General features: G+C 40.8%; 1 protein-coding gene across 1 annotated transcript in view; it reads right to left on the reverse strand.

Moving 5' to 3' along the window:
- fat1a (FAT atypical cadherin 1a) overlaps nt 1-13,771 on the reverse strand; it is a 94,576-nt gene that overhangs the window by 14,943 nt on the left and 65,862 nt on the right. Inside the window, 8 exon segments of the mRNA XM_054780127.1 lie at nt 188-385; nt 1,784-1,927; nt 2,002-2,139; nt 2,837-3,051; nt 4,737-5,123; nt 9,827-10,060; nt 12,771-12,924; nt 12,994-13,190. Of these exon segments, the coding sequence (XP_054636102.1) occupies nt 188-385; nt 1,784-1,927; nt 2,002-2,139; nt 2,837-3,051; nt 4,737-5,123; nt 9,827-10,060; nt 12,771-12,924; nt 12,994-13,190 (1,667 nt within the window).

Genomic DNA, 13,771 nt, shown 5'->3' on the forward strand with positions numbered 1-13,771 from the left:
TCAGCTTTTGAGAAAAAATGTTTTGGTCCTTTTAGAAATCATGTGACTTCTCAGGTCTCACTGCGGAAGAGAAGCTCGAAATGATGAATAAAAGAGAGTCAAAGCGAGCCATGACGGATTGAGGCTGAGACAAAGAAGACAAACAGGCGAGACACTGACAGTGGGATCAATCGAAGGTGGAACTCACCAGCGCTCTCAGCAGGTAGTGTTCTTTCACTTTCTTACTCAGCGCCCCCACCGACAGCAGAGCCCCCTGCTGGTCGATGCGGAAAGCCTCGCCCGCGTTGCCATCCGCAATGGAGAAGGTGAACGGCGGCCCGTTGTGGGATGCGTCCCGGTCGGAGACGAGGAGCCGGAGGACGCTGGTGCCTTTGGCCTGGTTCTCCTACGGGACGACGACAGACGATTGGAAACAGTCAACAGGCATGATGATGCTTTTGAGGACACTGGGAACCAGGACACACTCTCTCTACTTTAGCATGCTGATGCAACCTTGCCAATGCACACTTCCAGTACATCATGATGCATCACACACAAACTGTCTTACTTCCTGCAATACCGTGAACTACTTACAATTTTCACATACGGAACTAAACTGTGTGTGCATGTGTGTGCATGCGTTACAATTTTCCTACAATGCGTAACCTTCTGCACACTGCACTCCTTCACGCTCTCTCACTTCCTCCTTGCTGTGGAGTGTGTTTTTACATGCAAATGATCCATGCAGAGCTCTTATCAAATGCACGTCTGCCACCTTGTGGCCGTTTTTATGGCTTACAACTGCTCTAAAAGTGACATGTTAGTGCAGTCAGGTCTTCTCTTCATGTCTTTCTCTTTTTGGCTGACGCAAAAAAGGCAGTAAAATGGGGTTACTTTTTGTTCGAATAAAAAAAATAATAAAAAAGGTCATACTTTTTCGAGAAAAAAAGTCATCAAAAAAGCCGAACTTGATATATTTTTTAAAAATGACTTTAGTTGACTTTATTCTTGTAAGATTACAATATTTCACTTGACAAAATAACATTTTATTCCTGTAAGATTAAGAAAAAAAATCTGAAAAAACAACTTCATTCCCATAAGACTTTTTTTTTTTTTACATGACAAAAACACATTAATCATTTTTCTAGAAAAATATTACTTTATTTTTCATAGACTCAATCTTTTTTCTAAAAAAAACAAAGCCACATACAAAAAAAATGTATTCTCATAGGATTAGGACCACCTTTTTCCTTCAAGAAAAAAGATTATTAGGTAAGATTACATTTTTTTTCCTGATTAAAAAAACTACTCACAGAATAGTTAATTAATTGTCGGATGTTTATGACCTTTTTTCTAAAAAATTATTTCAAATACTGTTAAAATTGCAACAATTGTAAGAGTGGTTGGCTTCTTTTTACACGTGAGCCATGAACAAAGAACATGAAGGTTTTAGGATGGCCACAGTTTGACCCTGGAACAGACGATTTCTATTCGCAATATTTAGTTTGTGTGATGGCTGCCTTGGGGCCTTGAATGTCAACCATTGATTTGTTCTACTTAAGATTCAGTCTTTGTCTTCCCGTTACCCCTCCCCCACTTTCTCCCCTTTCCTTCCTTCCTTCCTTGCCCCTACGTTCCCACTCGCTGTCTTGTTGGCATTCCACTCACATGTTCTAGTGTTCTGCCGCTAATCCCTCCTTTCCCGATCCACTGCAACAACCCCCGCCCCCAACTCTTATTTCCTTTCCTGGCCACTTTTAATCAGTGGCTAGCCCCCCCCACCCCGGACACCCATCTGTCTCACCTGGATGATGATGCTGTAGTTGGCCTGGGAGAAGAGGGGCGGGTTGTCGTTGACGTCAGAGATGTCGACGTTGACGATGGCGCTGCTGGAGAGAGGCGGCGTCCCGTTGTCGGAGGCCAGCACCGTCAGCGTGTACCCCGAGGTCTGAGGATGAAAGAGGCGGGATCGTTACGCCGAACTATGGACCCGACAGCGCCCAGCCGGGCCAGGGTCCTCACCTGCTCTCTGTCCAACTGCCGGCCCACTTTCAACTCGCCCCGCAGCGGGTCCATGATGAAGGTGCTGCCGCTGTTGCCGTCCACGATGGTGTAGCGCACGTGGGCGTACGACGGCCCGTCAGCGTCCTCCGCCAACACCTTCAGTCACAATCAATCACATCAGTAAGGACAGATTACAAAACTTTTTTTTTTTTTTTTTTTTACAAATAATAAGAATTACTTCATCTTCATCATATACTTTTCTAAAAATGTAAGTAACACTTCTATTTAAATATAATGAATGAACTTAAATACAACTAAAGAATATTGATACTGTATATGATTATATCATTCAAATATTAGACGGCTATATCGCCATCATAATAAATGATAATAAATAATAATGACTTACGATTTATTTTGAAAAACATCAAAAAACAAGTTGTAATGTACTTTTCTTCGGTTAAAACAAATACTTATTCGCAGTTGACTGACACTTCTAATACATTCTTTAAATACTTCTCAAAATTATTAGCTTCAAATCGACAGTATTCGAATTAGATTATCTGACATACTTTAATTGTTCTTTCTTGTCAGACTGACTAACATTTGTGCACGCCTTGGCGCTGCTGGTGCATGACGACGGGCTTTCACGAGTCAAGCGCCATCTTTAACCAAGCCGTGTGAGGATGAGTGTCAGACAACAAAAGGTGCAGCGAGCGTGAAAAAGCTTTGCTTCTCAATGAGCTTCACCAGCATGAGGATGAGGATTAGCTGCAGGTGCTGCTATGCGATAGCTAACAAAAAGACACAGAGGACGTAAACAACGTCACGCGTCAGACCCCGCACGCCTCACCGTCAACACAGTCCTGCCCGGCTCGGCGTCCTCGCCGACGACGGCCGTGTAGACGTCCTGGCTAAAGACGGGTCTGTTGTCGTTGACGTCCGTCAGGTTGACGTTGACGGTGGCCATGTCGCTGAGAGGCGGGGAGCCGCCGTCCGTGGCCTCGATGGTGATGTAGTACTCGTGGGAGACCTCGTAGTCCAGCCGCTCGATCACGAAGACGTCGCCTGAGGACAACCGATCCAGCGTTGTGTTTTTGTTATCAACAAAGGCCATTTTGCATCTTTTACAGTCAAATATACCGCATGGGTTTCAGTAAAGATGGAAAAAGTTCAATTTTGTAAAAAACTCAAGACTATTTAGATCAGGGGTGTCCAATGTGCGGCCCATGGATGTGTTTTTATTGACCCGCGGCACAAGAACCCCGTTTGACAAGGAAAAAAAAACACCTGCAAAAAGAACCAGCACAAAATCAGCAGTAATTGTAGAAGAATAAAGGCAAAATATCTATTTTCAAAAAAAGTTGTAATCTAATGAGAACAAGTTGTAATTTTACTAAAATAATGCCAAAATATCATGACGAAAAATATCGTAATTTTAGTAGCATAAAGGTGAAATATTAAAGAAAAATGACATGTTTTTAACGTCATAACGTTATGACAAACAAACAAAACAACGAATAAAGTGGTCATTTTTGGAAAATTTGGTTGTGGACAAAGTAATAATGTTCCAAGAATAAAATCTAAATATTATGACAATAAAGTCAAAATCACCAGAAGAAAATTTACAAGAAGAAAGTTGAAAAACAAACAAACAGTCGAAACGGTAAAAACAGCTGTAATTTTATGAGAATAAAGTCAAACTATTATCGGAAAAGAAAATTTACAAATACTTTTTTAAGAAGAAAGTTGAAATATTTCGACTTTTTTTTATGGAAAAATGGGGACAATTCAGTCTTCAATCATCGTAATGGACGAATTTTCGGAATTTCCGTAAACTTGTCTTTAGATACAACACGTATGAGTTTTCGTACAAACGAACGCACGTGTATATTAACCTAACATAAATTTCAAACATACTTTTTTCGCAAACATGAAACGCAATTTAGTGTCAACGAACCCGACCACTTGTTTTCGCCAACACCAAAGACAACTCAAACTTCTTTTTTGCCAACATCTTGAATTCTCAACCAAGACAAGCCACATATTCTTGGAAACGAGAACATGCTGACAGAAAAGCCTAACCAACATGCTTTTGTAAACAATGAACAAAGATTAGCCTTTTTAAACCCGACCTGCGTGTTTTCGTCTAAACTATGACAAGTTAAGTCTTTCATGAAACTACTCTGCATTTTTCTTGTAAGCGTCAAGCAATTCTACCAGCAAATGTCAGATTTCCACAAACTCTTCGTATTAGACAAAACTAGCGTATACAATCCAAGACAAATTGGAGTCTTCGGTAAATCAAACATTCCTTGTTTTTGTAATGTTGGACACAATTCAGTCGTTTTTGTAAAAAAAAGGAAAAAAAAAAAGAAGAAAAACCTCAACAATTGTGAGTCTTTGACAAATCCAATATCCAAAAAACTCAACAATTTTAGGTCTTCAGTGAAACTGTTGCACATTTTTTCCTAAACACCGACGATGATTAAGTCCTCAACACATCTAATGGAGGTTTTTGTAAAAAACAAAGACAATTTCGAGTCTTTGAAGAATCCAACGTCCAAAAAACCCAACAGTTTTATGTCTTCAGTCAAACTACAGTACTGCACATTTTTCCAGAAGTATTTTCGCAAACACCAAAGATGCTTCAGCGTCTTCAATGAACGTTGCATAAATGATTCTAAAGCGACCACTTTTCCACCCACTTCCCGTTACTAACGGATGAGGGGCAACTGGACGGGTAAGCTTACCCGTTCGCGGATCCACACTGAACATGCCGTGCTCGTTGCCGCTGATGATGCTGTAGGTGATCTCCCCGTTAGCCTCGATGTCACGGCTGGCCGCCTGCACCCTGAGGACTTGGGCGCCCACAGCCACGTCCTCGGACACGGTGGCCGTGTACTCCCGATGTTCGAAGACGGGCGGGTTGTCGTTGATGTCCAGGACGGAGATGACCACGTGGCACAGCGAGGAGAGGCGGGGCGAGCCCTGGTCGCTGGCGCGGGCCTTCAGCTGGTACACGGACTGCACCTCGCGGTCCAGAGGGCGCTCCAGGCTTATGATCCCCGTCAGCTCGTCCATGGAGAAGAAGCCATCGGCGGAATCGACCAATGAGTAGACAATGTCGCTGTTGACGCCTGAAAGGGGGAAAAAAAGGACATGACGCTGAAGACTGACCACAGAACGTGCTCATGCACATCGATCGGTTGATTCCTGAACGATTCCGCCTCCACGCTTACACCGAAACATCAATCATGAACAAATCATCAATCTTCTAAACAGCAGCTGTGATGCCCAACAATGATATCGCCATCCGTCACGTCCTCCCACTGGCAACGAGGCAGAGACGGATGGCGACAATAATCATAATGCATCTCTGCAGGTGCATTTGGGATACACCATTACGCCGTCCTTTATTAGCCTCGCGCCGCATCCTGCGACCTCATCATCACAGACACGTGATGTGCGTTCTGTCCTACTGATGCATTCAAGAACACTTGGGACGGAGCAGCTATCCCGCCTTTTTAATCAATCCTAGCATGTCTGTATCGCTTCAAAAGCCTAATGAAAAGCTAACATGCTAAAAGTGGTTCTGTTAGCAGTAACGCGTTTGGATACGTCACAACGTTCGCCTCCATACATCTAACGTACATTTTTGGAAAAAACGGAGACAATTTTGTGGCTTTGACGAATCCGAACATACATTTTAGGGAGATTGTGGTTATCTGATGAAAATGTATCACCAAATGTTTTTTCCCTCTTCGCCAAAAACCGATGAATAAAATCCAATCCATGACATGTTACGAAAAAAATTACTGGAATAAAAATGTGTTAATGAAATAAATGTAAAAAATAAAAACAATTTATTTTTTTAAAAATCATTAAAAACAATTTATTTAAACTATTTTTAAAAATACTTAGCAAAACTTATTACTAAAAATAATTAAATTGTGCCGAATAAATAATAATCTGATAAAATAAAAAATATGCATTAATACACAAAATACTGAAATTATTAACACTAACAATATTTAAATATTAATAACTAATAACATAAATGCTCAAATATTTTGTTCCTAATAATTAATCTGATAGAACAAATATAAAAAATATAAAATACAATTACTCAAATTATTCAAAGTGCCTAATAAATAAAAAATGTATACATAAAACGTTTTTAAAGTTTTTAAAATAATGAATAATAATACCATCCATCCATCGTCTATGCTGCTTATTCTAATTGGGGTCGTGGGAATGCTGGAGCCTATCCCAGCTGACTTGGGGCAAGAGGCGGGGTGCAACCTGGACCGGTCGCCAGCCAATGGCAGGGCACGTATAGATCTTCCCGATCTCCTGACTGTGTGGCCAGCATGCTAACCACTCGGCCACCTAATAACAACACAAATATTCTAATTTAGAATAAAAAGCATTGAAATCCTGACTGGCTTTAGAGCCTCATAAGTACAATTCCAAAATAAAATAATACAGAAAGTTCTCCAGCACTGCCAGACTACAAAGTGATATTTAGAGAAATATTTGCATGTTTTGCTGGTCCCCAGATGCACTGCACATATTTCTAAGGCGAGATGGTAGACACAGCAATGTGATATCAGCAGCAGAAGTGCCAGACGATGCCGAGGGCGAGCTCAGATCCTTGGATACAAGCGAGGAGCGATAAAGGACGAACCCAGAGACGTGGAATGTGGACTGGCTGAACTTTATCGGAGATCAAGGCCAACCATGCCGTCTGTCTGTCTGTCTTGTTGACGGGCCGACCTCAGAGGCGCTAACAGCACCCGCGAAGCTAACACGCTAGCAGCCCGAGCCAAGGAGTCGCCGCCCACGCTGAGACGACGTGTCAAACACTGAAGGAGGATCAAGAAGCAAGCGCTGGGAAAACTGACAAGAACTAAGAAAGCAGCGAACATGGAGGCACAATAGAGTGCACTACCGGGCGGCAGCCAGCGGGGGCGCAGCCGATTCAGCCTCAATGTGGAGAACTTAATGTCAGCAATGTCGTAACTCTGCATTATTCTGTGATACCAAGCTGGCATGGAAACACCTACGCTAGCATCCATTTTTACCAGGGGTGCCCAATTATTAGTGGAGCGATATGAGGGAATTATGACATCATACTGATGAATCCGATGGCTCAGATAACCGATAATTTCACAAAACGCTCCAATGAGGCAAGATTACCCCTATTGTGCGCTCCTTTTTTCTCCTGCCTGTGACGTTAAAGGCCTGTCATAATTTTCCCTGCGCTCACTTGTAAACAAACACTCAGAGGAAGACATGTGGCATGCTAGGTGCTAAATGCTAAATGCTCCGCTATGAGGGAAAAACAAAACCATCGAGCACACAAAAAACCTTATCAGCCACCTGAAACGCCAGCGCCGTTTGAAAAGTGCAAAAGGTTTGCCAGAGACCGCTGTGGTGTCACACCGGCTGCTCGGAGCGTGTGCCCGAACACAGTGCACCTTGCTGGGCCACGCCAGGTGGCTCCTCCCCCTCTATACTCTGGTTCTCCTGATAGTAGTGATGTGCTGGTAGGAATGTCATTATATTTGATTAGGACTAATCAACACGTACTGTTGGTCAAATCCTAATTTGTTCCAGTCCTTCTTACCTCCAGGTGTGCACAAGGTCCAGTTAAATCTAAATCTAAAATGTATTGGTTATCGGTGCCATATTGGTCTTGAGAAGTTTGAAAAAAATAAAAAATTATCTCTGGTTTTTACCGTTACTAAGCAAAAAAACGAAGTCAAACTACAGTCGTACAATTCGGAATTCTAACAAAAATAACAAGAAAAATATAAGCCTTATGTGTCAGCCAAGGTTTTACGCAACACGTAACGAGAGAAGAGAAGGAACATACGCAGGAAGTATAAAACTCCAGCATCACTGTCTACGTGTTAGCAAAGTTAACGTGGTCGCTTTTGTTGTTTTACAGCGATGAACTTCTTTTTTTATCAAGAATGCGACAAAAACGAGACGACGGACGTTTATGCCTTCATTTTTCTCGTCCTAGCTAAAGCTAGCTAGCAAAGGTAGCCCACTTTTTCTGTGTTTGTATGTTTCATGCAAGTTGAAAAGTTACGGGAAAAACTTCTGTGGAGGGGGAAAAAAATTTAAAAAAGTCGCCATAAATGTTTTTTTTAAGCCATACAAGTTTTTCACTTCCGATCCGATTCCGATATTGCAGCCTTGAATGTCAGCCGATACCGATATGGCTCCAATATCAGCACAGTGGTGTGGAATGATAGAAAAGGCTCGGTCAAGTGATGCAGTCGTCCCTCGTTTATAGTGGTTAATTGGCTCCACACCCGACTGTGATAAATGAATTTCCGCGATATAAGATTCAATGTTAATAAATTGAATATTTCCGTAGTTTGAGCACAGAAAAAGTTTTGACTTTCTAAATAGGGTTTTTAACATTATTAGAGTCCTGTGGACATGAAATAACACCCCTATAGTCACTTTTACACTCCTTTTATTCTTTGTTTACAACACACTGCGCAACACTTATGCTGCAGGGACTCGAGACGGCCGCTAGCTAGCAAGCTAGTCAACTACCAAGCTAGCCAGTTGGCCTCCAATTTATTTTTTCTGAACTTAAGAAGCCAAAAACGTACCACTTCCACACAGAATGAGAGGAGAACTTTTGTTTCCACTCTGTCGGACATGCCATGGCTGACTTCATGCAGTGTTAAGGTAATGTAATGTTATGTAAGCTAATGTCTCAATGTGACCAGAATACTACATCACTTGTGTTTCAATGTGTTTGGACTCATAATAGACCAAACAGCCATCATTCATTCATTCACCACTGTATCAGATATTTGACATACACTCAGAAATAACCCAATTTTTTTTTTGGGCTGATATTGGGCCGATCGGGACACCCTTATTTTTTCCCCATCAAAAAAAGCAGAAATGTATTTGTTAAAATTGATTTCATAAGACTCAAACATTTTTTCTGGGAAAAAGTGGTTAAGTTCTTTTGACACTGAAACATTGCTTGTGCAGTTCATAAAACCATAAAAAAAAAAAATAAATAAAAATGTTATTATTTTATTATTTTCCATCCATCCATCCATCCGTTTTCTATGCCGCTTGTCCTCATTCGGGTTGCGGGGGTATGCTGGAGCCTATCCCAGCTGACTGGGCATGACTTATGGTTTATTTGATCGATTGCAGGAGCTGGCAGTGAAGATGAGAGATAAATAAACGACGATGGTCATGCTCCAGACACACTAATTAAAAGCTGTTTTTCTAATTCAGCGTGAAGAGGGGGAAGAATTCCATTAGTGTGTAATGAGCGTTTTCATTTTGGCGGGGGGTCGCTCATTCATGAAATTCCTCCTGCTGCTTATTGCCATGGTGACGCATACTGGAAAGATAAGGACCTTTGCAGTGATAGAGTGTGCAGATTCTCCTGTTTGCATGTGGAATTGTGGCTTTTTCTTCATCCCACATTGAAATGTCAGAAGGGCTGTCTTCCCAAATTAAAGTGATCCATTTTTAAACTTTGAGTGAGTCCAAAAGTTATTAAAAACAAAGTTCTGAGATGCAATTAAACATTCACAGTAGAAGCCCCGACACAGACTCCTCATGCAGTCATTAAAAGAGAACCACTAAAAGGGAATGTATGCAAGGAGATAAAACATTTAAAAAATGTAGTTTTGGCCTTCCTACAAACATCTGGACACAACAGACGGTCATAAAAACAGTCATAAAAAAAGAGCCGACATTTTTTACAGGCATATTTCATCAAATGTAAAATGAAGGCGTTTCTCCGCCCTCTGCTGCTCCCTTCCTGTAACAACACGATCCTTACCGCTGTCTGCGTCGCTGGCCTGCAGTCTGGCCACCAGCGTCCCCGGCTCCGTGTTCTCAAAGACGCTGAAGGCGTGCGGGTCGGTCGAGAACTCCGGAGCGTTGTCGTTGACGTCCCGCACGGCGATGTGGACGTCGGCCTCGCAGTAGCGCCCGCCGCCGTCCACCGCCCGCACTTTGAACCTGTGCTCCTCCTGCTCCTCGCGGTCCAGCGGCTTCAAGGTCTTCAACTCGCCTGCGATGGGAGACATCGGAAAAACGTTCATCACACACATTTACACAGGTGTCACGTGTCCTTTCAGCTCAGTCCTTCACCAAAAGGGACAATGTCCTCTACACACCCTCCCGATTATTAATAAACACACGAACAATTCATATAAAGTCAAACAATTTATGCTCTAAAGTCAAACATAAAGACAAAAAAGGTAACTTATAAGGACAAGTGGTTTAGAAAATGAATGAATGAATAATAACGTAAGTATAAAATAATTTAAAATAATAAAAATAATTTAAAACGAACAGGTGAGAATGTGAATGGCAATATATTGAGGCCGCCAAAATGATCAAGTTAATTTTCATGTATTGTGTGATTAATTACCTAATTCACTATCGTCCCAGGCCTAGTATCCACGAGACATTTTCTTTCTGAACGAGAAATCTTGTCACGTTTTCATCTCGCAAGATCTTGCGACACCCTCGGTGCAAAGTATAATGAGAGTATATTTGGACCATATTTCCATTCAAATTTGACGTCAAATCCACGTAGTATGTTCATGATGCTTGCTGTAAGCGTAATACAAGACGTATTCTATGCAGTGTGGAGGAGAATGAGAGCCTCCTTTAATGGTAAGAAGAAATTTTATCCAAGAGGAGACTGAGGGCACGCTGCAGCAAAGCGGAGACTGTGGCGTACAATACGATGAGACGCAACAGGGAAAAACAGGAAAGACATCAGCCAATGGGTCCCAACATATGGCTTGTGCTTAAATCTGCATTTATTTTTTTTTTTTAAACAAAACCCAAACAGGTGGAAGGAGATGAGCTGCTATTGTTTTTCTTTCACCCCCCCCCCCTTTCTTTCCAAGTAGCCAGATGGAACGTGCGATTTAGGGACTCTCCCAGAAGGCATTATTTGCAGGCAACAAGTACTAACGTGGTCATAAATTCAACCTAAGTGTGCAACTCTGTATTTTAGTGCCGCCTTGGTCCCTTTTTTTTTTTCTTCCTTAGTGGCCCTGCAGGGAAATAGTCTTGCTCGATGCAGAAAAGAAATAAATAAATCAAAAGAATGTACTAGTAAATAAACAACTGGGCACCAGGGTGCTGTGCTTGGCTCCACGGCAGCTGATGCTAATTTGGCCTCATGTGGAAGATCTCGAAGACAAACAAAGAAAAAGAAAAAAAAAAAAGAAAAAAAGGTCGACAGTGCTCACAGAAAAGGGAAGGCGGGGCTAGTGTTGGAGGTTTTTAAAAGAAACAAGACTACGTCTAGCTCACGGCTGTCCACATTTGCGGCCCGGATGGCCCAGCATGAAGCTGTTTTTTTATTGGTCCCTGGCACATTCTAATTTAACAAGAAAACAAAAAAAAAATAAATAAATATAAATAAAAATATTTTAAAAAATCATAGTATTCTACAAGAATAAAGTTAAATATATATATATATATATATATATATATATATATATATATATATATATATATATATATATATATATATATACACACTGTATATATATATATATATATATATAAAGTAATAAGGATACATTGGTAATATTCTGAAAAAAAATTGTCATTTAGGAGCGTAAGATTGAAATATTATCGAAAAAGGTCGTAATACTACGAGAAACAAAACAAAATAAAGTTGAATTTTTCAGTAAGTTAGGTTGGGAAAAAAGTTACAATATTATGGAAATAAAGTCCTAATTACAAGAAGAATATTTACAAGGCGAAAGTTTCAATTGTTGGAAAATAGCTGTAATTTGATGACAATAAAGTGCAAATATTAACTGTTAGTTGTAACTAATATGAGAAGAATAATATGAAGAAAAATAATGTCATTTTAGTAGCTTAGAGTCAAAATATTAAAGAAAATATTAGGTTGGAGAAAAAGTTACACGATTACGGGAATAAAGTCATAATTACAAGCAGAACATTTACAAGAAGAAAGTGGAAATAGCTGGAAAATGTTTAAAAAAAGCTGAAATTTGACAAGAATAACCTTAAAATATTACAAGAAAAAAGTTGTGCTATAAAGAGAAAAACATTGCAATGTTACGAGAATAAACTGATCTGAGGAGAATGATAAAAGAGCAAAGAGTGAAGTTGAGATGCAGTCTTTGGAAACACCAGATTTTTCAATTACCAGTCGAAAAACATGACGACGACTATTTCAAGATAAGCACACCGAGTCTTTTTTAGCGGAACCGGAGGTACGCGGTCTGACCCATGCTCCCATCGACCGAAGGTGGCACTAGCTAAAATCACCATTATGACAACACGTGTTTTCGACTGAGGAGAACGAGGGTCCCCTTTTTTTTGTAGTAGTTAACGTCTGTCCCGGTTAGTACGTTTTTAGTTAACATAAAAAAATGTTGCTAAAGTTTTGCCCTGGCATGCGTTCGCCCCTTATTTAACATCCAAAATACCGTCCGGTTTGTTTACACCCCCACCTTGGATCACGCAATACTTGCATGTAAAACTATAATTATTGTCTACAAAATTTGTTTTTTGGGCGTCTGGAACGGATTACATTATTAACGGATTTACATTATTTTCTAGGTGAAATTTGCTTTGGTTAGAGTCCGTTTTGGTTTGAGTCGGACCTTGTGGAACGGATTAATGACGTTAACCAAGGCAACACTGTATGTATGTATGTATGTATATTTTCCTCACAGCTGATGTAGGAAATGTGGTCCATCCGTATATTTACAAATCCTAACCTGTGTCGGAGTCGATGAAGAAGAGTTCGGATCCCGCTCCCTGCAGCTCGTAGAATATTTGAGCGTTTGAGCGGATGTCGGCGTCTGTGGCCGAGACTTGCAAGATGAGTCGGCTGGCTGGGGAGTCCTCGGGGACGCTCTCGCTGTACAGGGGCTTGGGGTGGAGAGACGGTGGAATGAGAAAGAGAACACGACGGGATTTGGTGCTAAAGCCGCCTTTTACCTTGTCGCACACGGGACTGTTGTCGTTGGCGTCCAGCACCTTCACCTCCACCACCGCCTTGGCAGTGAAGATGCCGTCGCTGGCGGTGATGTTCAGGAGGTAATTGTCCTTGGTCTCCCGGTCCAAGGGCTTTCTGACAGACACCTTCCATTCATTCTGGACGTGCTCGATGGCAAACTGTCCAAGCGGGTCCCCTGCTGTTTAGATGAGATGAAAAGAAATGTCAAACTTAAGGAGGATGGAGAGACATGGAGAGCCATCTTTTGCTTTTAAGCAGCAAAAAAATCTAAAATCTAAAAGAAGGTAGCGGGGAGCTGAGGGGAGATGTCATCAGCTAATTTGCATCATTGGCCATGACGACATTATCGGGCTCACGTGTGCAAAAACTGACAAATGTGCAGTCATTTTACAAGAATGAAGTCAAAATGTTAACAGAAAAAAGTTGGACTCCAACGAGAAAAAGTCGTAATTTTACGAGAATAACGTAGTAAGATTATGAGAAAAATAATAGTAATTTTAGAAGCATAGAGTTGAACTATTAAAGCCATAATATTATGAACAAACAAACAACAAATTAAGATGTAAGCTTCGGAAAATTAAGTTGCAGAAAACAAGAATAAAGTCAAAAATATTATGTGATTAATTACAAGAAGAAAATGTACAAGAACAGCTGTAATTTTACAAGATTAAAGTCAAAATATTAAAACAAAAAAGTCGCATTCTAATAAGAAAAAAAGAATAAACTCATAATAGTGTGAGGAAAAATAATGTCAATTTA

This window comes from Dunckerocampus dactyliophorus, chromosome 6 (assembly GCF_027744805.1).
Source record: "Dunckerocampus dactyliophorus isolate RoL2022-P2 chromosome 6, RoL_Ddac_1.1, whole genome shotgun sequence".
NCBI lineage: Eukaryota > Metazoa > Chordata > Actinopteri > Syngnathiformes > Syngnathidae > Dunckerocampus > Dunckerocampus dactyliophorus.